The sequence below is a fragment of the Eleutherodactylus coqui genome, chromosome 8, assembly GCF_035609145.1.
Source record: "Eleutherodactylus coqui strain aEleCoq1 chromosome 8, aEleCoq1.hap1, whole genome shotgun sequence".
In the NCBI taxonomy this organism is placed as follows: domain Eukaryota; kingdom Metazoa; phylum Chordata; class Amphibia; order Anura; family Eleutherodactylidae; genus Eleutherodactylus; species Eleutherodactylus coqui.
The window spans coordinates 23,767,296-23,795,257 of record NC_089844.1 but is presented as its reverse complement, the minus strand read 5'-3'; the positions used below and the strand labels follow the sequence as shown (position 1 = coordinate 23,795,257).

Below are 27,962 nucleotides of genomic sequence, written 5' to 3'. Positions count from 1 at the left end.
CGGTGCTTGCTGCAAAATGCCTTCTGAGCCTTAAAATGGGATCATATTTGGATCGGCTCTTGGTACCACAGCTGCCACCTGACAATGCGCTGTCAGAAGCATATATAACATCATAGACATTGTATGACAGGTACACACAATGTAATACACATATTATAGACTAGAGATTATAAAGAGAGATTATACTGCATTAGGCACAGGAGATAATGGATGTATAGGAAGCCCCCCCACCACCGTACAGCCGGAGCAACTATTTCATGCGTGTCTGGAGCCAGTTTGGATGCGGGCCATGCCTCGACCCTGGCAGAATCTCAACTTTAAAATTCAGCTCTGGGAAAGAAACCGAGCCTTAAAAGGTCAGAGGCGCGGAGCGCGTTAGTGCAGGCCGAGTCTGGGACACAGCTGCACACACTGCCAGGGGCCACACAGGGACCTGTGCCTGTCATGATGAGCGGATGAGACTAATGCGGAGATTTCAGTTATTCACAATAAACAGATTAATGGACAATTTGTTTCTTCTTTAAGTAACTTTTCTGAAACTTCATAAACATAAGACTTTTAGACTAGAAAATTACCTCCCCGGCCGGCTGTCATTACAGCTACATATCCAGGCTCTGACAACTCCTGATCAGCGGCTGCTGTCCCCCATGATGAGCTGATGTGGAGGCTTCACATCTGCCAAGCATTCCCCTTCCCCACAGACTCACAAGGCACCCAATAAAAGACATTGATGTCTGTATGATGCTCCTCCAGAACTAGGGCTGGCAATAGGGGGGATCCTAATCAGGGGGCCCTTGGTCTATTGACTTTAGTGCCTTAATATATCATATGGAAAAAGAGGATATGTTTAATATCCAGTGATGACTCTGCAGACTTCACATTCTAGGATATGCTGCCGACACAAGATGTTACAGTTGGGATCTGTTCTTTCTGTCTGTGATCACTATTCAAGTTAAAGTAAAAAAAGGAAGAAAACTCTCCAAAAATGAAAAAAAAAAGCAGAACAAATGGGGGAGGAGCATGTAGCAGATACGCCCCTACTGTAAGGTCTGAGCCCACCCTCCTCAAAACCAGAGAGATAAATTAATCCAGGACTTCACAGGTTAACAGAGAACACTCCGTCCCAATTGTTATTGGCCCCAGATACTGAAGATCACATCCAAAGATTTACAGACTGAGCGTCCCGAGGAACTCCGAAAGTATGCAGCAAAATTACTGGAATTTACACAACAGAGAATGAAGAAATAAACAAACAGAAGACTTGGAAGGCAGAAAGTGAGAGACGACGGAGGGAAAAGCTTCATTACAGCAACGAGCTAGCAGTCACAGAGTAATAAAAACTGTGCACTCCATATATTAATGCATAGGGGGCAGTATTATAGTAGTTGTATTGTTGTACATAGGGGGCAGTATTATAGTAGTTATATTCTTGTACACAGGGGGCAGTATTATAGTAGTTATATTCTTGTACACAGGGGGCAGTATTATAGTAGTTATATTCTTGTACATAGGGGGCAGTATTATAGTAGTTATATTCTTGTACATAGAGGGCAGTATTATAGTAGTTATATTCTTGTACATAGTGGGCAGTATTATAGTAGTTATTGTCCTGTACATAGGGGGCAGTATTATAGTAGTTATATTCTTGTACATAGGGGGCAGTATTATAGTAGTTATATTCTTGTACATAGGGGGCAGTATTATAGTAGTTATATTCTTGTACATAGGGAGCAGTATTATAGTAGTTATATTCTTGTACATAGGAGGCAGTATTATAGTAGTTATATTCTTGTACATAGGGGGCAGTATTATAGTAGTTATATTCTTGTACATAGGGGGCAGTATTATAGCAGTTATATTCTTGTACATAGGGAGGCAGTATTACAGTAGTTATATTCTTGTACATAGGAGGGCAGTACTATAGTAGTTATATTCTTGTACATAGGGGGCAGTATTATAGTAGTTATATTCTTGTACATAGGGGGCAGTATTATAGTAGTTATATTCTTGTACATAGGGGGCAGTATTATAGTAGTTATATTATTGTACATAGGGAGCAGTATTATAGTAGTTATATTCTTGTACATAGGAGGCAGTATTATAGTAGGTATATTCTAGTACATAGGGGCAGTATTATAGTAGTTATATTCTTGTACATAGGAGGCAGTATTACAGTAGTTATATTATTGTACATAGGAGGCAGTATTATAGTAGTTATATTCTTGCACATATGGGGCAGTATTATAGTAGTTATATTGTTGTACATATGGAGCAGTATTATAGTAGTTATATTCTTGTACATAAGAGGCAGTATTATAGTAGGTATATTCTAGTACATAGGGGCAGTATTATAGTAGTTATATTCTTGTACATAGGAGGCAGTATTACAGTAGTTATATTATTGTACATAGGAGGCAGTATTATAGTAGTTATATTCTTGCACATATGGGGCAGTATTATAGTAGTTATATTGTTGTATATATGGGCAGTATTATAGTAGTTATATTCTTGTACATATGGAGCAGTATTATAGTAGTTATATTATTGTACATAGGGAGCAGTATTATAGTAGTTATATTCTTGTACATAGGAGGCAGTATTATAGTAGTTATATTCTTGCATATAGGGGGCAGTATTATAGTAGTTATATTCTTGTACATAGGGGGCAGTATTAGAGTAGTTATATTCTCGTACATAGGAGGCAGTATTATAGTAGTTATATTCTTGCACATAGGGGGCAGTATTATAATAGTTATATTCTTGTACATAGGGAGCAGTATTATAGTAGTTATATTATTGTACATAGGAGGCAGTATTATAGTAGTTATATTCTTGTACATATGGAGCAGTATTATAGTAGTTATATTCTTGTACATAGAGGCAGTATTACAGTAGTTATATTGTTGTATATAGGGGCAGTATTATAGTAGTTATATTCTTGTACATAAGGAGCAGCATTATAGTAGTTATATTCTTGTACATAGGGAGCAGTATTATAGTAGTTATATTCTTGTACATAGGGGGGCAGTATTATAGTAGTTATATTCTTGTACATAGGAGGCAGTATTATAGTAGTTATATTCTTGTACATAGGAGGCAGTATTATAGTAGTTATATTCTTGTACATAGGGGGCAGTATTATAGTAGTTATATTGTTGTATATAGGGGCAGTATTATAGTAGTTATATTCTTGTACATAGGGGCAGTACTATAGTAGTTATATTCTTGTACATAGGGGGCAGTATTATAGTAGTTATATTCTTGTACATAGGAGGCACTATTATAATAGTTATATTCTTGTACATAGGAGCAGTATTATAGTAGTTATATTCTTGTACACAGGAGGAAGTATTATAGTAGTTATATTCCTGTACATAGGAGGAAGTATTATAGTAGTTATATTCCTGTACATAGGGGGCAGTATTATAGTAGTTATATTGTTGTATATAGGGGCAGTATTATAGTAGTTATATTCTTGTACATAGGGGCAGTATTATAGTAGTTATATTCTTGTACATAGGGGGCAGTATTATAGTAGTTATATTCTTCTACATAGGAGGCACTATTATAATAGTTATATTCTTGTACATAGGGGGCAGTATTATAGTAGTTATATTCTTCTACATAGGAGGCACTATTATAACAGTTATATTCTTGTACGTAGGGAGCAGTATTATAGTAGTTATATTCTTGTACGTAGGGGGCAGTATTATAGTAATATTCTTATACATAGGAGGCAGTATTATAGTAGTTATATTCTTGTTCATAGGGGGGCAGTATTATAATAGTTATATTCTTGTACATAGGGAGCAGTATTATAGTAGTTATATTATTGTACATAGGAGGCAGTATTATATTAGTTATATTCTTGCACATAGGGGGCAGTATTATAGTAGTTATATTTTTGTACATAGGGGGCAGTATTATAGTAGTTATATTCCTGTATGTAGGAGCAGTATTATAGTAGTTATATTCTTGTACATATGGGAGCAGTATTATAGTAGTTATATTCTTGTACATAGGAGCAGTATTATAGTAGTTATATTCTTGTACATAGGAGCAGTATTATAGTAGTTATATTCTTGTATATAGGAGGCGGCATTATAGTAGTTATATTTTTGTACATAGGCAGCACTATTATAGTAGTTATATTTTTGTACATAGAGGCGGTATTATAGTAGTTATATTCTTTTACATAGGGGCAGTATTATAGTAGTTATATGCTTGCACATAGGGGGCAGTATTATAGTAGTTATATTCGTGCACATAGGGTGCAGTATTATAGTAGTTATATTCTTGTACATAGGGGGCAGTATTATAGTAGTTATATTCTTGTACATAGGGGGCAGTATTATAGTAGTTATATTCTTGCACAAATCACCAAGGGGAAGTCATATGGTGAAGTTGGAAATTATAAGGTCAGGGAAATATGGTGGACGCAGAGAGATACTTTACTGTACAATGAGATACAAGTTTATCAGAGTATGACACAAAGTAACATCAAAGGACCCAGCAGAGAACACCCTGGACTGCTACTCATGCAGGCATAGAAATGCTGGCTCTACAGACCAAGAGATGCTTAATCAAAAGAAACTGTTCTCTGCTATCAGCCACTCCAACACCTTTGTGTTTTTTTATCTTCATGGAAAAATATCAGAACATCGCCCCAGCGAGGGATCCTGGCACTGAAACCCCCATGAGCCCTAGAAAAAGCAGGCATAGCTTGGAGAAGGAAAAGGAATGGCACACCATTCCCTACATGTGAACAGGTCCATGCGTCTCATATCTGCGGATTTGTACAAGAGAAGATAAAAGGTGAAAGAGTGAACTTACCGAACACGGTCAGATTGATCTGCGCTTGCTTGGTGCCATGTTTGTTTTCCGCGACGAGAGTGTAGCAGCCGCAGTGTTCTTGCCGTGCACAAGAGATGGTCAGTTTGCAGGTGTCCTCTGTCTTCTCTATCTTAATGAATTCACTCTCTTTTATCTGTTGGCAGTAAGGGTGGAGATTAAAGGTGTACGAAACTAAGCGTCCCCTCAGGCAGACCTGCTCGCATCCTCCTAGACCTCCCAAATATCATCAGATACCCCTGACCATCAGCCAACACTGCAACATCACATCCCTAACATCACCTTCCTTTCCCATTTGGCCAAAATCAATTCATCTGCATTAGCCTGCAGTGAATCAGTGTGGCCCCCTCTGACCATGGAGTGAAGCAGACCCTCAAAATTTGCTCAGATCAAAACTCGATGCTAAAAAATTATTTTGTAGGGAATAAACTCAACAAGAAACTTTAAGTTCCCATTAACCCCTGATATTTCAGGTGGAAAACCCTTATAAAGTGTGGCCTCATCTTCCCTCCAGGAAAAAAGAAGGCATGGCCCGTCCAGAGGAGACAAAAAAAAGAACATGGCTGCCAAAAAGTATATGACACCCCTTGGAAGTATGCACTGCCCTAAAATGTATGCCTTTTTCCTGAGAAGCAAGACACTGATGATGATCCTTTTAAGGATGAGGCTCCTTTTCTTTTTTTTTTGCCTTTTGCAATTTTAGGTTTTTCCTCCCAACTTACAAAAAACTCATAACTATTATTATTCTGTCATCGTAGTAGTTTAGGAGCTTGTGTTTTTAATAGTACTATTTTATGTGCCATGTAGTGAAGCGAAGAACGTCTAAATGGAGTGAAATTGGGAAAAAAAACATAAGTTTGCAATCTTTGGGGGTGCAGGTCTGATTTTTTTCTCAATGACAGGATAAATGTATTCTGTGGGTTGGTGCGATAACGGTTATACCAAATTGATTTCATTTTGCATTCATTGTGCTACTCTTAAAAAGTAAAACCTTAAAAAAATTTGTATGTATGTAATTTTTTTTTATGCCGCCACCCTCTGTCTGCCATAACTTTTCAATTTCTCCATCCTTGGTGCTGCTGAGGGCTCATTTTTTGTGGGATGATCTGTGTTTTCTATTGGTGGCATTTTGGAGTGCATGCGATTTTTATTAATTTTTTTCTTGGAGACGGAACGACCAAAAAAAAAGCACAATTCTGGCTTTGTGTAATAATAAAAAAAAACTTTTTTTCACTTATTTTTACTTATCTTTTTTCCCCGGCTCATTTCATTGCTCATACAGTATAATGCAATACCATAGTATCACATTATACTGTATTCTTGACAGGCATTCATTCATGGCTTTAGGAGGCCTTGGGCTGCCATGACAATCAAACAGCACTTTGTGATCTATATCGCCAACTGGGTTATCTAAATGCCGCTGTCAGTGGGTGAACTGATCTTGGTTGTTGTGAGCGGGTCTCAGCTGTCACCCGCCCCGTATGGAGCAGGACCGGCTTCAGATTCTGATCCGTACAAACCCAGCACCCAGAGGAAATACATGCATGTCCTTTTGGGTGAAGGGATTAAACTTCAAATTGACCAAGGAACCAGTGCACAGCACATTACTTCCCGATTCTGACAAAATCTTCACATAAAACATAATGTACAAAGACATTTTCCAGTGCTGATGTCGGATCTGTGAATTATTGTGCAGCAAAACCATAAAAAGGTATAAAAACTGTGGGCAACACGTGGAAGAGGGGGCACATGGCTTGTCTTGGAAGGATTAACATCCTCCAAGTGTTTCCACATACAGAACTGTGATTTAATGTTTCATGAAAAATGACAGATATGAGAGCAGCGGTTTTCTAGAGTGCAGGGCATCTATTTGCACGACTTTACCAGTTTATAGACACAACTTTAGGGTCACCTGACAGAACAGGAAACCATTCAGAGCATCAATCACTGACCCCAACAACTATAGGGATGTCTTCAAAACTATTTTCTATTTTCTTCCTGAACCCATCTTCCCATCTGCCCCCCCATATCCGCTGTCTGCTCATACAATAAGATCACATTAACAACTTGAATCGTAGCTAGGTTTATAGGTCTATAACAGCCTTTAACCATCAACAGTGCATTAGCTTTACGCCTGCTTTCTGGCACTGACAGTCATTAGAGAATCTCTAACACACTGGAACAAGGACACAGCTATAACTCGAAGCCCTTTGATGACTCCATCTGGTAGCACTTTTGTTACATTTTTGCTCCAGCTTAGTTTATTACATTGTGTCAAAGTCTGAGAGCATGAAGAAACATTAAAGATAAGAGGTTACCTCTCTTCTGAACTTCATCCACATGCATGAGATCGGCTGAGTCCCTGCAACTTTACACAACAGCTCCACTGGTTCTCCAGCTTGGACGCTCCTGTCTTCTGGGAATTGGAGGATCTGTGGCGGAGAAGCTGCAGGAGGAACAAAGTAAAACGTTTAGGGCAAAATCAGTATTATATTTGAGGTTATTATGGTTCACCTGCAATCTATACAGAGCGTGAGAAGAATCTCAAGCACATTAGTTTATCCTCTTGCCATCAAGGATATCGGGCATCAGGAACACTAGTCACCAATAATGACTGCATGAGGCCATTTACATACAAGTCATGTCCCATGAACACTGGATAGGACAAATAAGAATTGGTAAGGCCATGATTGTTCCTGGTCGGGTGTATAGAGGACATGGACACTGTCCAGCCTCATTCATGTATTAGCGATCAAGAGGATTAGTCAAACCAAATATTGATCACTAGTGGTCATCCCTCGTAAATAAATAGTGGTCATTCCTCATTACAGTAATATTGGTCATCCTTGATAAATAAATAGCGGTTATCCCTCATAAGTAAATAGCCGTCTTCCATCATAAATAAATAGGGTGATCCCTCAAAAATAAATAGGGTGATCCCTCATAAATAAATACGGTCATTCCTCAGAAATAAATAGGGCCATCCCTCAAAAATAAACAGGGTGATCCCTCATAAATAAATACGGTCATTCCTCAGAAATAAATAGGGCCATCCCTCAAAAATAAATAGGGTGATCCCTCATAAAGAAATAGGGCCATCCCTCATAAATAAATATGGTCATCCCTCAAAAATAAATAGGGTGATCCCTCATAAAGAAATAGGGCCATCCCTCATAAATAAATATGGTCATCCCTCAAAAATAAACAGGGTGATCCCTCATAAAGAAATAGGGCCATCCCTCATAAATAAATATGGTCATCCATCATAAATAAATATGGTCACCCTTCATAAATAAATAGAGCCATCCCTCATAAATAAATATGGTCACCCCTCATAAATAAATAGGGCCATTCCTCATAAATAAATAGGGTGACCGCTCATAAAGAAATAGGGCCATCCCTCATAAATAAATATGGTCATCCCTCATAAAGAAATAGGGCCATCCCTCATAAATAAATATGGTCACCCCTCATAAATAAATATGGTCACCCCTCATAAATAAATAGGGCCATCCCTCATAAATAAATAGGGCCATCCCTCATAAATAAATATGGTCATTCCTCATAAATAAATACGGTAAAAATGGCAAATCAACGATTATGAATAGCAGTCACCCCTCATTAATAGTGGTCACCCCTCATTAATAGTGGTCACCCCTTACTAATAGCGGTCACCCCTTATTAATAGCAGTCACTACTCATTAAAAAATATTGATCAGACCTCAAGAATAGTGGTCAGCCCTTAGGAGTATTGACCTAGCCTTAAGAATATGATATTTCAGAAGACAGGTGTCATAAATATTAGGTCAATCCTCAATTGGACAAATTAGATGAAATTACCCATCATACACCAACCTGACCTCCTGGTACACAAAATTAATTTGACATTTTAGGTACAGGCTACTAGATCTTTTCTGTAAGCTTACATTTTCTGACTTCTTCGGCAATGGTAAAGTATTCAAAATGCTCAAAAATGGTCTTAATCTGATGATTCTACTTGGGAGTGGGGGGACTTCCTTTAAGGCGGCAGCTACATAAATAGTTCTAGAAGGAACAGAGCTGCGATTGTGCGTTGGATATCCATGTAGCGAGATCTGAACATTGTTGCCAATATTGATGGAATCACTGACTTGAGGATGGGAGAAAGCGATACAATGTAGCAATGCGGAGGCGGGGCCGACAACTGTTCTACCTGATTTAAGGAGAGTCTTCGGAGCTGGCTTCTTCTTAATTGTGGCTTCATCTGGAAGGAAAGTGTAAGCACTTATTATAGATCTTATGGACCTTCCAGGAAAAGAAGGAAGGGATTGACTGGCATGCTATTCCCAGACGGGGCGACCATGAGTCAAGACGTGCAATGGAGGATTGTTCAATCCTGAGAAGCAGCAAGAATGGTCTGCTCCATGAATGAATTCCATATTAGACATGAAGAATGATGAGATTAGTAGCGATGAAATGGCCCAGAATGAGACTATGACCAGATGCAAGATGATCAAACATGGCGGCCGGATGACAGGGGATCAGCTGATGTAGCGATGACGTCACGGAGAATGCCATAATGATAACGGAAATCGCAGCCAGATGACACGACATCCTTGACGAGCAGTGATGATGATTAGATGAGGATATCATCACTGGTTAGAATATGAAGACATCACACATGCAGTTAGAATAAGCAGTTTTTATAGGATCTTGCTCTTCATGATATATCAAAGTTTGGGTAGAAAGTAGTGAGGTAGGAGAACAAGACAGGATGATGATGATGACGACGAGGCTCGAAAATTTGGAAGCAAAACCTCAGTTATATTCACTCAGCTCACCTGATTCACCTGATATTCAGTACACAGGCGACAACCGCAGAGCGCAGTCAGGTGCAACAATTAAGCAGCAAGTGGAAAAAAAAACGGATCATCCATCAGCAGTAATCCACGGGATAAAAAACAAGTCTTTATTCCAACATAATGTTAAAATCCACGCATAATGAAGTGAGCCAACAGCGGTAAATCAGCGGAGCCAACAGGTTCCGACATAGCGTCCTTACTCATGGCTATCAGATCTCCATCTTAGGACACCTTAAATATAAAACACACCCCAAATGTTGAGATGCCACTGAAGTACACGTACTGCTGGCACGGATGACATCAGATAAATGATGGTTTATTCTTATTTTTAGGGGCCCTGTTGCACATCCGATATCTTGTAAACTGCGTACTATGCAAGTTATACAATAGCTTACCTCTGATGTATTGCAATGGATAACGCTGTGTATACCATATGTCTTTTTATTAGCGCACAATGTCGTTGCAACAATGCTATATAATGGCAGGGACCACCACCCAGACAACTATCGCTGCTACCCCCTTAACAAATATAAACCTTTATTCAAAGATACTTTAAAACCATTAATAACCCCAATTATACACATAAACCGATCATAAAGAAAAACTACATGCGTGCCGTCTTAAGGTAAAGCGTTATAAGCAGGTATTACTGCAGTACTCACGCTTTGTTGATGGTACTATACACAAATAACTTTCCAGGGACAGCCGGCCTATATAAAAGGCAATGTTCTGATAGCACACTGACCCTATTCAGGACCTACGATCACCCTGCCTGATTGTGGGGTGATCGCCCCGATAAGAGTGACCCCACTCAGCGGAGGCTAACCATGCTGTGACACTAAACAAATTGTGATCATCCATCATAAATAAACAGTGATCATCCCTCATAAATAAAGGATGAAATGGACAGTGCCATTAGGTTACATTGCTACTCTCTCCTTCTGTAATCCCAATTTAGATCTGGGCTTATTTATTAGAGGGATTTTTGCTGGATATTGGGCAGGCATACGCCCGTACAACGTTCTATCTGGGTATACAGCGCACTTATTTTTGGTGTTCCTATAAGTAAGTGCCCCTTATAGGACATTTGCTAATCTGCTGATTGTCGATTATATTCAGAGTTACCACTTCATTGACTATTATATATATGTTATATATAACCTATATTGGTTTTGCCCTGCTTGGATATCCTCTATGGGCATACATAGTATGACTCCACCACGTCTTTTCACTGATACATGAAGCCCTATGATGCACGTGTGCGCGCCGATTTCTGCGCTAGATGGAGTGCTATTACGTATGCAGTCTGTGCAGCTGTTGACATCTCTTCCCGCATGCGTACTTTTATCAGATAGGGTGTTTTTCTGACACAAACGGGCACATGCTGGAATGTAAATGTGCGCACGCTGTAGGAGTATACGCGCACACATAACACATAGTGACGTTGAACAAGGATGCTGTAAGTTGTAGATCAATCTGTGCGGAGGTGGATATTATTTTATATATGCGCATGCTTATTAAGGAGGGTATTCCTATAACAAACATTCGCATCTTAACGTAAATGTGTGTATGCCTTACGATTATACACACACTGGATATTCCTGCGCTCCATGTCCTTACTTATTATAAATATATCCCCCGATGACCCCATCAACAACCTATACAGCAGAAACGCATTGGGATTGGATGCAGTGTTGGTCTTAGGGTTTTGTAGGCTTACAGCAGGGTTAGCCTCCAATGAGTGGGGGCGCCCTTGTCAGGGCGATTGCCCCACAGTTAGGCCGGCTGGCTGTAGGTCCTGAATAGGGTTAGTGTGCTATCAGAACATCGCCTTCAGTGTAGACCGGTTGTCCGTGGAAAGCTATGTGTGAGTAGTACCATCAACATCAAAGTTTGAGCCAACAAATCATGAGTATTGCAGTAATACGTGCTGTATAACCCTTTAACCTAAGGCCGCCTGCACGAGCGAAATTGCGAAATTCAGAGTGGCCATCTGTCTCCAGATTCTGCAGCGAACCCACCCCATAGCGTGCTATGACAATACATGTTTTTCTGCCCACTCTCGGGGGAGAAATTGCAGCATGCTGCGATTTTGTGCGGGCTACACATGGAGGACTTCCATTGAAGTCAATGGAAACTGTCCATCCTGCAGCCATATTGCAATCATCATTGCAGAATGGTCACAGGAGCCGCATCGTCGCCGTAGTGACAGCGCAGTGTAATATGTACTGCGCATGTGCTCCGGCACCGGGGAAACTCTGCTGCGGGATCCCGTAGCAGGGTCCGACCCGCCCGTGTGCAGGAGGCCTAAGACGGCACGCATGTATTTAGTGTTAATAATTGGATTAATAACGGTTTTAAAGTATCTTTGAATTAAGGGGGTCTCCTCCAGCAGCGATAGTAGTAGAACACGATACGAAAGACTTACTGGTGGCAAAATGGATTTTTAAGATGAACACCAGACATCCACAAGGTATAAGGAGAAGACAAGCTGCTACCTTAGGCTTTCTTATGTTTACTATTTCACATCCTTATAGATTCTACGGAGGGTTTTTTCTATTGGTTTTCATGGGATCACGTGTGTTGTATATGGAGGTCTGATAGCCATGAGTAAGGACGCCATGTTGGAACCTGTTGGCTCGGCTGATTTACCAGTGTTGGCTCACTTCATTATGCGTGGATTTTAACATTATGTTGGAATAAAGATGTTTTTTTATCCCGTGGATTACTGCTGATGGATGATCCGTATGGTACGGTAACATACTGCACAACATACATAACCGCCCCCGCACCGCCCATGATCCACTGCACAACATACATAACACCCCCCCGCACCGCCCATGATCCACTGCACAACATACATAACCGCCCCCCGCACCGCCCATGATCCACTGCACAACATACATAACCGCCCCCGCACCGCCCATGATCCACTGCACAACATACATAACCGCCCCCGCACCGCCCATGATCCACTGCACAACATACATAACAGCCCCCGCACCGCCCATGATCCACTGCACAACATACATAACAGCCCCCGCACCGCCCATGATCCACTGCACAACATACATAACCGCCCCCGCACCGCCCATGATCCACTGCACAACATACATAACCGCCCCCGCACCGCCCATGATCCACTGCACAACATACAAAACAGCCCCCGCATCGCCCATGATCCCCTGCACAACATACATAACAGCCCCCGCACCGCCCATGATCCACTGCACAACATACATAACAGCCCCCGCACCGCCCATGATCCCCTGCACAACATACATGACAGCCCCCGCACCGCCCATGATCCACTGCACAACATACATAACAGCCCCCGCACCGCCCATGATCCACTGCACAACATACATAACCGCCCCCGCATCGCCCATGATCCACTGCACAACATACATAACCGCCCCCGCACCGGCCATGATCCACTGCACAACATACATAACCGCCCCCGCATCGCCCATGATCCCCTGCACAACATACATAACAGCCCCCACATCGCCCATGATCCACTGCACAACATACATAACCGCCCCCGCACCGCCCATGATCCACTGCACAACATACATAACCGCCCCCGCACCGCCCATGATCCACTGCACAACATACATAACAGCCCCCGCACCGCCCATGATCCACTGCACAACATACATAACAGCCCCCCCAGCCCATGATCCACTGCACAACATACATAACCGCCCCCGCACCGCCCATGATCCACTGCACAACATACATAACAGCCCCCGCACTGCCCATGATCCCCTGCACAACATACATAACAGCCCCCACATCGCCCATGATCCACTGCACAACATACATAACCGCCCCCGCACCGCCCATGATCCACTGCACAACATACATAACAGCCCCCGCATCGCCCATGATCCACTGCACAACATACATAACCGCCCCCGCATCACCCATGATCCACTGCACAACATACATAACAGCCCCCGCACCGCCCATGATCCACTGCACAACATACATAACAGCCCCCGCATTGCCCATGATCCACTGCACAACATACATAACAGCCCCCGCACCGCCCATGATCCACTGCACAACATACATAACAGCCCCCCCAGCCCATGATCCACTGCACAACATACATAACCGCCCCCGCACCGCCCATTATCCACTGCACAACATACATAACCGCCCCCGCACCGCCCATGATCCCCTGCACAACATACATAACAGCCCCCGCACCGCCCATGATCCACTGCACAACATACATAACAGCCCCCCCAGCCCATGATCCACTGCACAACATACATAACCGCCCCCGCACCGCCCATGATCCCCTGCACAACATACATAACAGCCCCCACATCGCCCATGATCCACTGCACAACATACATAACCGCCCCCGCACCGCCCATGATCCACTGCACAACATACATAACCGCCCCCGCACCGCCCATGATCCACTGCACAACATACATAACCGCCCCCGCACCGCCCATGATCCACTGCACAACATACATAACCGCCCCCGCACCGCCCATGATCCACTGCACAACATACATAACCGCCCCCGCACCGCCCATGATCCACTGCACAACATACATAACCGCCCCCGCACCGCCCATGATCCACTGCACAACATACATAACAGCCCCCACATCGCCCATGATCCACTGCACAACATACATAACCGCCCCCGCACCGCCCATGATCCACTGCACAACATACATAACAGCCCCCGCACCGCCCATGATCCACTGCACAACATACATAACAGCCCCCACACCGCCCATGATCCACTGCACAACATACATAACAGCCCCCGCACCGCCCATGATCCACTGCACAACATACATAACAGCCCCCGCACCACCCATGATCCACTGCACAACATACATAACAGCCCCCACACCACCCATGATCCACTGCACAACATACATAACAGCCCCCGCATCGCCCATGATCCACTGCACAACATACATAACAGCACCCGCACCGCCCATGATCCACTGCACAACATACATAACCGCCCCCGCACCGCCCATGATCCACTGCACAACATACATAACCGCCCCCGCACCGCCCATGATCCCCTGCACAACATACATAACAGCCCCCGCACCGCCCATGATCCACTGCACAACATACATAGCAGCCCCCGCACCGCCCATGATCCACTGCACAACATACATAACAGCCCCCGCACCGCCCATGATCCACTGCACAACATACATAACAGCCCCCGCACCGCCCATGATCCACTGCACAACATACATAACAGCCCCCGCACTGCCCATGATCCACTGCACAACATACATAACAGCCCCCGCATTGCCCATGATCCACTGCACAACATACATAACAGCCCCCGCACTGCCCATGATCCCCATAAACATTCACAGACGTGCAAAGCAACTAAGAAAACAATCTCAAATCTCAGAGTTCAGTAGGCGACTTTTGCTCATGTGCCAACATGGCTTCTGCCCACAGTGATGCCGCACGCATCAGATGGTATCAGGAAATTTGCGAGACTTGAAAGAAAACGTCCTACAAGCGGGAAAAGAGTTGAAATTGATGCAAATTCTGCAACTCAAACACAACAGCAATTGCTGATGAATATGTGATACGAGTGAAACCTTCCCATAGAGGCAGCGTGGTGGGCAACACTGCAGGGTAACAAAGCAGGGGCACATTGGTTGGCACCGTCACCTTGCAGCACTGGGGTCCGGGGGTCAAATCCCACTAAGGACAAGATCTGCATGGAGTTTGTATGTTCTTCCTGCATTTCCTCCGGATTCTTCAGTTTCCTTTCACACTCCAAAAACATAGTTGTAAATGAATTTAAAAATTGTGAGCCACAGCGGGGGCAGAACCCAGAATAAAGGGATGTGAAGTCACTGCGTAATATGTATGTGCGACATAAACAAGGTGAAATATTTATATCCCCGCCAGGTAACAATGCCCTGGCTTGGTGGGGAACCCTGCCAAATAACCACACAGGGTACGGTGGGCAATACTGACAAATAATCACACGGGGTACAGTGGGCAATACTGCCAAATAACTGCAGGGGGAACAGTGGGCAATACTGCCAAATAACTGCACGGGGTACAGTGGGCAATACTGCCAAATAATCACACGGGGTACGGTGGGCAATACTGACAAATAACAGCACGGCGTACGGTGGGCAATACTGACAAATAACTGCAGGGGGAACAGTGGGCAATACTGACAAATAACCACACGGGGTACGATGGGCAATACTGACAAATAATCACACGGGGTACGGTGGGCAATACTGCCAAATAACCACACGGGGTACGGTGGGCAATACTGACAAATAACAGCACGGCGTACGGTGGGCAATACTGCCAAATAACTGCAGGGGGAACAGTGGGCAATACTGCCAAATAACTGCAGGGGGAACAGTGGGCAATACTGCCAAATAACTGCAGGGGGTACGGTGGGCAATACTGACAAATAATCACACGGGGTACAGTGGACAATACTGCCAAATAACAGCACGGGGTACGGTGGGCAATACTGACAAATAATCACACGGGGTACGGTGGGCAATACTGACAAATAATCACATGGGGTACGGTGGGCAATACTGTCAAATAATTGCACGGGGTACAGTAGGTATTGCTGCCAAATAACAGCACGGGGTACGGTGGGCAATACTGCCAAATAACAGCACGGGGTACGGTGGGCAATACTGCCAAATAACTGCACGGGGTACAGTGGGCAATACTGCCAAATAATCGCATGGGGTACGGTGGGCAATATTGTCAAATAATCGCATGGGGTACGGTGGGCAATACTGCCAAATAATCGCATGGGGTACGGTGGGCAATACTGCCAAATAATCGCATGGGGTACGGTGGGCAATACTGTCAAATAATCGCACGGGGTATGGTGGACAATACTGCCAAATAACAGCACGGGGTACGGTGGGCAATACTGCCAACTAACCGCACAAGGTACAGTAGGTATTGCTGCCACATAACCGCACGGGATACAGTGGGTAATATTGCCAAATAACAGCACGGTGGCTCAATGGGTAAGGACCATTTACATGAGCCGATTCTCATTTGGCTCGTTGGCTCTCATGCAGCCTAATTAGACAGGTAGATACATCGTTGGCTCGTACAAATGAGAATGCTGCAGTCTTCCACATCCGCAATATAAGTGAATAAGAGGGACTGAATGAGCGCTGTTTAAACTGAGTGATTGGATTGGAGAGGCGTTCTGGATACTCGCTGACCGCTGGGTTTACATTTCAAAAATGATTTGCTGCATATTTATTAAAGAGAAAGGAAAAAATAAAAAGGAAAGAGAAAACATAGTTTTGGGTTTTTTCTGGTTTTGGGCGTCGGAGATGAGCGCACATGATGCACATGTATAATGATTGGTCCGTAGGGGAAGTGCCATGTCAGTCTGTTAGCTGTGATCCAGAAAGAAGTGTCTTTGGCGCCGCGTCTGGCGTGGAGATGACGTCACGCGGCGCCAACCAGTTAGAGTTTTAGGAATTTTTTGTAATTAAAAAAGAATAAAAGAAGAGTTTTTAAGGAGGCGGCTGTTCTCCCTGTAAACCGATAAGTGAACGGGCCAACAGCGGCTTTTATGTCTGCATAAAGTGAACGACGAACGGAAATTGAACTATCATTCGTCTTTGGCTCGCATTCAGACCGAACGATTATCGCTCACTCTCGCTCATTTGAACAATTCTTTTGAACAACAATTGTTCTGTCTGAAATCACCTTAACAGTGCAGGGGCTTGGTGGGCAACACTGCTGGGTAGTAGCGCAGGGCCGCAGTGGGTAACAATGCTAAGTAGTAGCGCAGGATCGCAGTGGGTAACACTGCTGGGTACTAGCACAGAGTTGTGGTGGATAACACTGCTGGGTAGTAGCGCAGGGTCACGGTGTATAACACTGCTGGGTAGTAGCGCAGGGTCATGGTGTATAACACTGCTGGGTAGTAGCGCAGGGTCACGGTGTATAACACTGCTGGGTAGTAGCGCAGGTTCACGGTGTATAACACTGCTGGGTAGTAGTGCTGGGTTGTGGTGGATAACACTGCTGGGTAGTAGCGCAGGGTCACGGTGTATAACACTGCTGGGTAGTAGTGCAGGGTCACGGTGTATAACACTGCTGGGTAGTAGGGCAGGGTTGTAGTGTATAACACTGCTGGGTAGTAGCGCAGGGTCGAGGTGGGTAACACTGCTGGGTAGTAGCGCAGGGTCACGGTGTATAACACTGCTGGGTAGTAGCGCAGGGTCACGGTGTATAACACTGCTAGGTAGTAGCGCAGGGTCACGGTGTATAACACTGCTGGGTAGTAGCGCAGGGTCACGGTGTATAACACTGCTGTGTAGCAGCACAGGGTTGTGGTGTATAACACTGCTGGGTAGTAGTGCTGGGTTGTGGTGTATAACACTGCTGGGTAGTAGTGCTGGGTTGTGGTGTATAACACTGCTGGGTAGTAGTGCTGGGTTGTGGTGTATAACACTGCTGGGTAGTAGCGCAGGGTCACGGTGTATAACACTGCTAGGTAGTAGCGCAGGGTCACGGTGTATAACACTGCTAGGTAGTAGCGCAGGGTCACGGTGTATAACACTGCTGGGTAGTAGCGCAGGGTCACGGTGTATAACACTGCTGGGTAGTAGCACTGTAGGATAATAATTTTAATCCATCCAAGGACAACATCTGCGTGGCATTTGTATGCTCTACCTGAATTCTCGTTGGTTTCCCCCCGCAACCCAAATACACCCTCATTCATTGGCTTCAGTGTATATTTCATATAGGGAAATTAGATGTGAGTGATAATACTCTCTGTACATTGCTGTGGAATACATCGCCATGATATAAGCAACGGGAAATAAGTTAGGTCTCATTCACATGATGACGGACAAGCCATTAATGATGCCGTATCAGAATGTCCACCTAGACCCAGATTCCGGGTTGTGCGGCTTCTCCTCCTCACACACAGTCCTCAATCATCAGATGTGCGGCGGCTTCCTAGCATTAAATCAGTCAGTCGTTCCCATCATCCACCAAATCTTCAGGTTGGGGTCCGCTTCCATAAAAGGATGGCCAGTCACCCACTCCATTAAACGCTTCCCAGCTGCTCGGTGGGGAGGACCCTCCATAAATTCCCATTGAGATATTTCCGGATGAGACTCAGCACTTTCCAGGACATAATGCCATTTTTAGACAATTGGATGAAGTAAAATCTCAGAATCCATCTGACAAACAATTTGTAACGCTCATTGCGGAATTTTAAGTTAAAGCTGATGGTGAATCATAAGGAAACGCTTATGATAAACGCTGGGATGTTCACCTCCATAAAAAGGAGGCCGATGTACGGGAATTCATGGCTTATGCTCCACATCCTAAAAAATATCGCACCCCAGCATGCAGACTTCACAGCGTTGGTAACATTGTAACAGGGCGGATGATAAGGAACGGCACATGTATAAGAGATAAGAAGAGGTTAATGATGGGGCTGAGAGCTGGGATCACTAATCCTTAAATGCCAAGGTTAGAGGCTTCCAAGATCCTGAGATTGTGCACGGTTGTGCGGTCATTATCATGGCGGCGTGGCACTTGAAGAGGAGTCTTATGACTATAATAATGGGAAGTCTGGCTTCCAGGCCGACCATCATTACATGTAAATGGAGGACAAGAGACAGAACCCAGCACCCCCGGCCCATATTATCCTACTCCGGTCAAGAGGGGTGTCGTCTCTCCTCAAGGAAAGAACCCAAAAAGTGTGTGGAGACACCTAGGAGGTGAGCGGGTTGGGGAACGGCATTGTCTCTCCCCAAGAAGAGCACCCAGAAGGGGTGTGAGAAGACACCTGAGAGGTGAGTGAGGAGACTTATAAGGCCATGCATGCTCCTCTGGGTAATTTATGCAAATAAGAAGGATGGAACAATACCCCTACAGCGCCACCTATTGGATGGCAGCATTCCTTCAAATCAATGTACGACTTTTTAAAAAGTCTGTAAAACAATGTTTGGGGTTAGGAAACCAAGCCAGAAAACCAAACACAGACAGCTGCTTCGGTGTGTTTGCCCCTCATCAGTGTGCTTGGCTGGTGAGAGGCCTGTAACGTGGATCAAGAAGGGTGTCATCTCTCCTTAAGGAGAGCACCCAAAAAGTGTGTGGAGACAGCTAGGGGGTGAGTCCGTCGGAGAATGGCACCCAGAAGGGGTGTGAGAGGACAATCCTGCTCTTGTAACACATCAGAAGCCCAACAAAGCCCAACAACGCCTCGGATCACAGCAATACAAGAGGAGGTAACAAACAAATCATTATGGGAAAAAAAGCAAAAGGAAGATTTCCACAAACTCCTCATCATCAGCGGCATGGATATGGTAACTCATGACCATTCTCCTCCATATACTATACATAGAACAGCCTGTTATTCCATATTCTATATGTGACATATGCGTGAAATGCTATTTTATATTACATACAGTTCTCCATCCATACATTACTTGCAGAATAGAGCTGAATGTATGCATTCTATATAGATCCACCTATACTTTTCATATAGAAGAGTGCCCCATCCATACATGACTTACACTAAGTTCCTCCATGCTAATTTAAAGCCTCCTTGGACGCCGCTTCACGCCTTACTCCGACTGTTCCTAAATTTATATGGACGCTTCCCCCAGGGATACACATGTAAGAGACAGAAGACAGATCCCGAGAAATCACAGCCAGGATCCTGAAAGCCTCAGAATACTGATCTGCGACCAAATGCTGCAATACCATCATCACTACCCAACCAGGAGGGGGGAACAACAACCGGTGCTAAAATCAATGCTGGGGTTGAGATGCGCCAATGTTACCTGCAGAGGAGGTGTGAGAAGAAAATGCAACAAAAAACACCGAATACTAATGAGATTAATATCACTAGTGAGATAATTATCTTCAGGTCACATGGTGAAGACAAAAAAGAAAATATTCACCTAAATTCCTTCATTCTAAGCACTATGCACTATAATACTGCCCCCTATGTTCGCTTTTCCGTTGAAACTCACAGATGCAAATTCTGTATTCCGTGTGCGGAAGAAAAATCGCTCTATTTTGCTGCGGACATTGAAGTCAATGGAGGCGATCCGACCTGCCGCATATATGCAAATAACACTGCGTATGGGCTGCGGGTACCCGCGTCATCACTTAGCACATGACCGCTGGCGAGCGCCCATGGTCATCCGCATTACAGAAAAACAGGTACGAGGGATCACACCTGGGATCCGCTGCAGGCCTCCCACATCAGCCCGGCCTAAGACTGCATTCACATCTGCATCTGGGGTTCTGTTTTCTTGCTCCGTTCAGGGAGCAGGAGAGGGGAATCCCCTGGCCAAGCGGATCCGTCTCATGATGGAACTGAACGGCACCGAACACACCCCATTTACTATAATAGCGAGGGTATAATGAGAGGGTCTGTTTGGTTCGCACTTAGCTGTCCAGCATGTGAAAGCAGCCTAATGCTGCCCCCTATGGAGAAGAATATACAATTACAGATGTTATAGTGTTTTCTGGCACGGACATCACACATGCAGACAGATGTTACCAGTAATCTCTCTGCTCGTTGCGCTCTCTATGTTAAGAGCCAGACGCTCTCCAGTAGCCGCCATGAGACGGCGGCGGCGCTCTGCGCACATTTCACTGCGATCCTCTGTTTATATTGAACAATATTCCACAAAAGCAAAACCTGAGACTTAAAGGCAAAAATAGAGCAGTTTGTACAATTGTCTGTGGACCGAAGACGGCTGCGAGATGGAGCGGTCAAACAGGGAAGAGCCCACATGGCGACGGTGTATGGCGGTTATGTGTTATCTGCTGCCAGGAACCAAGATGATGATTTAACGTTCTTGTATAAATAAAGTTTATTTGTTGCATAATAAAATGTTCTAGAATTTTCTAGAAGTGTCAACTGTCACCTGGTCCTGATAGCTTGTTACAATGTGTCAGTGCAGATAACATGCAATCAGTCTGGAGTCCAGGATGTTTTGGATCACAGACTTGATACAATTGTAACAAACCCTCAGCTGTGAAACATATTAGTTTAGGATGGGTTTTCAGCCTCTGGATTTAATCTAAGAACATTCCCTTTAAGTACCTCAAGAGCTGATATTCCATAAAGCTGTAGAGCTCCTGGTATAACGTGTGCGGCACTGAGCCAGCAGGGTATTGTGTAGTGCTGCAGACTGAGAGCTAACAGGAATGCAGCTTTGGCTGTGACTAGAGCATACATGATGTGACTTGTGCTCCGTACACAAGAAGAAAAGATTGATTTACAAAGTTTATAACAAATGCATGGACATAATCAGTGGATGTAAAATGATGGAGGAGCTGAAGGTCCTCTACAGGGTAAAATAATCAAAAGCAGCAACAGGTCTTCAGAGCTTGAAACGGAAGACGAATCTATAGAAGGGTACAAGATACTGCCAGGGGGAGTGCCAGAGGAACAGAAGGCACACATGATGTCAGAACATTACTGCACCAGGGTCACAACTATTTTAGTGGCAGCAGATACCAGACTCCTGGGTCAGGACTATAAGACTTATAGCTGGCACCAAGCTTCTAGGTCATGACCTCTATATGGCTAAAAGATGGCACCAAGATCTTGAGACAAAGATGACTGTCAGCTGGCACTTGAATCAGGCCACTATGACCACTAGCTGGCACCAGGGTCTTGGGATAGGACCATATGAATGTCAGCAGACACCAAGCTCTTGATTAGGGACCAAAAGGACTGGCAGGCAGCACCAAGATCTTGGTTAGGGGCATATGACTAGCAGCTGGCACCAGGTTTCTGGATCAGTACCAAATGAATGGAAGCTGGAACCAAGTTCCTGGATGTGGACATATGAATGAAAGCAAACGTTGCCAAGATCTTGGATCAAGACCCTATGAATGGAAACAAGCACCAAATGACTTACAGCTGGCACTAAGCCCTAAGGTCTTGGCCATATGAATGGTAACGGAAGGCACCAGGCTCTTGGGTGTGGGCCATGTAAATGGCAGCAGAGGGCACCAGGCTCTTGGGTATTGGCTATGTAAATGGCAGCAGAGGGCTCCAGGCTGTTGGGTATGGGCTACATGAATGGTAGCAAAGGGCATCAGGCTCTTGAATCGGGACCATGTGGTTGCAGCTAACACTTAGGTCAGGACCATATGAATAGTAGTAGACCATAAATGACTGACCACCAGCACCAAGCTACTGGGTCTGGACCATATGAATGGATGCTTAAGACATTAGGCTCTTGGGTATGGGCTTTATGAATGGTAGCAGAGGGCACCAGGCTCTTCAGACCATATGACTGCAGCTGACACTTGGGTTAACACTAAAAGACCAACAGCTGGCCCCAGGTTCTTGCACAGCTACTTCTTGGTCCCTCACAGACGTTGTTGTCTTTGGACGACCCCTCTCTGAATGATTGACCCTTTCACACTATTCATCGCCTTAGTAATATAAGAATCTCATTCCACATATCAATTTGTGCCGCAGGATTGAATCCTATAACAAATATTCACTACGGATGGAAACCCTTATATTTATTCCTCCTCGGCTGATGTCCCAGGAGGCTACACTATTACCAGATATATACCAAGATGTGAAGGACCCGTCTCTCAGCACCAAAGAGGTTAAACATGTGATGCCCCAGAACTGCTGCTCCCACACAGGATGTTCACATGACCCAGCAGGAGGAAACACATGGAAGTCATCCCCACAACTCGGACAGAAGGGCAGCGGCGCTGATCTCTGGGTGCAGTCCAGACTGCAAACTGTCCGCCTAGGAGTGAATGAAGTGATCCAAGTACTAGACAGATGACCTTGGTAATAAATAGAGAGAGTGCGAGCGATGACCTGGGTGACAAATAGAGAGAGCGAGAGTAAGGGAGCGAGACACTACCTCTGTAATAAATAGAGAGAGTGCGAGCGATGACCTGGGTGACAAATAGAGAGAGCGAGAGTAAGGGAGCGAGACACTACCTCTGTAATAAATAGAGAGTGCGAGCGATGACCTCGGTGACAAATAGTGAGAGAGAGCTCGTAAGTGATCAAGCGACCTCAGTAATTAATAAGGTGTGAGCAGGAGATGACCTCAGTTATAGAGAGAGTGCGGGAGAGAGAAAGAGAGAGACGACCTTGGTAATAGTAGGAGAGAGCACAAGAGATAACCTATGTAATAAATAGAGATAGAGAGCTAAAGACCGCCTCGGTAATAGAGAGCAAGAGACGGCCTCAATAATAGAGGGAGTGAGAGACGAGTAGTGCACTCCAAAGGAAAAAGAAGCTGATTGAAAGTGAAAATGATTTTCTTGTCTTTACTAGATTAGTGCCTTACATATCAGAGTAAAATTCGGACGTGTTTTGGTCCAACCAGGACCTTCATCAACCTCAGAGAAAACCTCAGCAGTTCACTACTAAAGTGAGCCGTCACCTCATTCGTTAATCGAGAGTGAAAGAGCAAGAGACAACCTCGGTAACAAATAGCGAGAGCGAACACAAGAGGCGACCTCAGTAATTCACTAGTAGAGCAAGCGGCCACATCACTCACTAATGGAGCGATCGGCCACCTCACTCACTAACAGAGCAAGCGGCCACCTCACTAACAGAGCGAGCGGCCACCTCACTCACTAATAGAGCGAGCGGCCACCTCACTCACTAATAGAGCGAGCGGCCACCTCACTCACTAATAGAGCGAGCGGACACCTCACTAACAGAGCGAGCGGCCACCTCACTAACAGAGCGAGCGGCCACCTCACTAACAGAGCGAGCGGCCACCTCACTAACAGAGCGAGCGGCCACCTCACTAACAGAGCGGCCACCTCACTAACAGAGCGAGCGGCCACCTCACTAACAGAGCGAGCGGCCACCTCACTAACAGAGCGAGCGGCCACCTCACTAACAGAGCGAGCGGCCACCTCACTAACAGAGCGAGTGGCCACCTCACTAACAGAGCGAGCGGCCACCTCACTAACAGAGCGAGTGGCCACCTCACTAACAGAGCGAGCGGCCACCTCACTAACAGAGCGAGTGGCCACCTCACTAACAGAGCGAGCGGCCACCTCACTAACAGAGCGAGCGGCCACCTCACTAACAGAACGAGCGGCCACCTCACTAACAGAGCGAGCGGCCACCTCACTAACAGAGCGAGCGGCCACCTCACTAACAGAGCGAGCGGCCACCTCACTAACAGAGCGAGTGGCCACCTCACTTACTAATAGAGCAAGAGGCCACCTCAGTAATAAATAGCGAGAGCGAACGCAAGAGGCGACCTCAGTAATTCCCTAGTAGAGCAAGCGGCCACATCACTCAATAATGGAGCGAGCGGCCACCTCACCAAAAGAGCGAGTGACCACCTCATTCACTAAGAGAGCGAGCGGCCACCTTACTCACTAATGGAAAGAGCAGCCACTTCACCAAAAGAGCGAGCGACCACCTCACTCACTAATAGAGCGAGCGGCCATCTTACTAACTATTAGAGCCCACCTCACTCACTAAGGGCTCATGTCCACGGGCAAAATATGATTTAAGATCCGCAGCGGATCTCCCGCATGCGGATCCGCACCCCATAGGGATGCATTGACCACCCGCGGGTAGATAAATACCCGCGGATCGTCAATAAAAGGGATTTAAAAAAAAATGGAGCATGGAAAAATCCGGACCATGCTCCATTTTCGTGCGGGTCTCCCGCGGGGACGGCTCCCGCGGGCTTCTATTGAAGCCTATGGAAGCCGTCCGGATCCGCGGGAGACCTAAAATAGGAATTTAAAGTATTTACCATCCGGCGCGGGCGGGGAAGGTCAGCTGTTCCTCACGGCCGCATCTTCCTTGCTTCGGCTCGGCGGATGTGCCCGGCGCATGCGCGCGGCACGTCGGCGACGTGCCGGCGACGTGCCGCCGGCGTCAGGAATTCATCCGCCGGCCGAAAATGAAGATCCGGCCGTGAGGAACAGCTGATCTTCTCCGCCCGCGCCGGATGGTAAATACTTTTAAATTCTTATTTTCGGCGCTCATGTCCGCGGGGCAGGAGGGACCCGCTGCAGATTCTACATGTAGAATCTGCAGCGGATCTGATTTTCCCCGTGGACATGAGGCCTAATAGAGGGAGCCGACACATCATTCGCTAATATAGCGAGCGGCCACCTCACTCACTAAATAGAATGAGCGGCCACCTCACTGACTAATAGAGCGAGTGGCCACCTTACTCATTAACCCCTTCATGACATGGCCTATTTTGGGCTTAAGGTTGCAACAATTTTTGGCGGATTTTCTTCTCCGTTTATCAAAAGCCATAACTTTTTTATTTTTCCGTCGACGCGGCCGTATAAGGGCTTGTTTTTTGCGTGGTGAACTGTAGTTTTTATTGCCGTCATTTTTGGGTACATTAACTATATTGTAAAACTTTTATTTTTTTTTATGATAGCAGGGAGAGAAAACGCGTCAATTCTGCCATAAATGAGACATTCCATTTTTTCTGTGGATCGGTATGGTTACAACGATACCAAAATTCTTACATTTTTTTTAGTTTTTTCCACTTTTCTGCAATAAAAACCCTTTTTTTGGAAATCTTTTATTTTTTTCTAAATCGCTGCATTCAAAGACCTGTAACTTTTTTATTTTTTGATGTACGGAGCTCTGTGAGGGCTTATTTTTTGCGAGATGACGAGCTGTAGTTTTTACTGGTACCATTTCGGGGTACATACGGCTTTTTGGATCACTTTTATTGCGTTTTTAGTGAGGCAAAATGCTAAAAATTAGCATTTTGCCTCAGTTTTTTAGGGTTTTTTTTTTGCGTTTTTTTTCGTGCACAGTCAAAAGCATGTGCATCCCCTGTTGTACGCGTCGTTACGGACGCGACAATACCAAATATGTGGGGGTTTATTTTTTTTTACCTTTTTTTATGCTAATCTGAGAAAAAGCATAAAAAAATGTTTTTTTTACTCTTTTTTTACATTTTTTTAAATTCATTTTTTTAATCATTGTTTTTATTACAACATTTGTGTCCCCCTGGGGGACTTTAACCACTGCCCTGATGATCGCTGTCATAAGGCATGGCAGAGCTACTGCTCTGCCATGCCTTATCGCTTATACAGCGATCTCAGGCACTGGTAACACAGGATGCCAGTGTCTGGCGTCCTGTTACCATGGCGACAGGGCGGGCTCTCGCGATAACATCGCGAGAGCCGGCCGGAGACACAGAGGGAGCACGCTCTCTCTGTGAACTCTTTCCCTGCCGCGATCTACTTAGGGGTTAACAGCGGGGGGCGCATCTCCGATGCCCCCCCGCTGTTGCAGCGGGACGCCGGCTGTGACCGACAGCCGGCTCCCGCTGCGGGATAGCGCGGGATCATATGTGATCCCGCGCTATCTCCAGGACATAAGTTTACGCCCTGTTGCGGGAAGTACCAGGCTCCCAGGACGTAAACTTACGCCCTGCAGCGGGAATGGGTTAATGGAGTGAGCAGACACCTTATTTACTAATAGAGCAAGTGCCCACCACACCAAAAGAGCTAGAGCCTGCCTCAGTTCTTGCAGGGACATGAGCTTCTATACCAGATAACATGATTTAGCAACATCCGACACAGATTCTAGATGCAAGCTCCATGTTACAGGCAGTTCCGGGCTCACTTACTTTCGGCCGTGCTGGCGAGTCCGGAGCTACTTTTAGGTTTCTTCATTTTAATTATCTCAGTTTTTCCTGAAGTATCTGAAACAAAAACAAAGACAAGCTCAGAGCAGAACAGACAGAACCAAGTGGCGCAGATAACAATGTAGTCAGGTGACATGACGGCTGAAAGCTCGGGAGATCAGTGGTAATCCGGCAGCGTGGCATCATAAGCCAACAGGTGCCCCTGCCACTCTGGGCTATCACCCCTAACCTCGTTCCTCGGGCAGACAGTGACATCAGAGGTCTCGAATACCCACACAGACTATGCTGGCCTGCAGGCACACGGAGGCCAGCAAAATTTCTGCTTGTTGTCAGTGAGTTACAGAAATTTTATCCAGTCCAGGAAAATCCCTGACTATAAGGTAAAAAGCCTGAAGTCCAGACTGACCACATTCACTGACAGCAAGTACAAGAAGATCTTGAAAACAGTGAGGAAGCGAAAGGAACTACTAGGGTTTGCCTGGACTGGATAAAATTCATGTAACTCATTGACAGCAAGCAGAGATTTTGAAAATGGAGAGATAGAAAAAGCACAAGTAGACAGATATAGAAGTTGTAATCCTTCAGTGATTGAACTTTATTTGCATGGGAC

General features: G+C 45.1%; 1 protein-coding gene across 4 annotated transcripts in view; it reads right to left on the bottom strand.

Moving 5' to 3' along the window:
- Positions 1-27,962, bottom strand: part of MYLK (myosin light chain kinase) — a 202,622-nt gene that overhangs the window by 31,759 nt on the left and 142,901 nt on the right. For 3 of the 4 annotated variants that reach the window (XM_066575314.1, XM_066575317.1, XM_066575315.1), the window contains 4 exons: positions 27,335-27,409; positions 9,044-9,094; positions 7,170-7,297; positions 4,834-4,987 (listed from right to left, as the gene is read on the bottom strand). In XM_066575314.1, coding sequence (XP_066431411.1) covers positions 4,834-4,987; positions 7,170-7,297; positions 9,044-9,094; positions 27,335-27,409 — 408 coding nt within the window. The remainder of the gene's footprint in view (positions 1-4,833; positions 4,988-7,169; positions 7,298-9,043; positions 9,095-27,334; positions 27,410-27,962) is intronic. The other variant, XM_066575316.1, reaches the window with a different exon arrangement.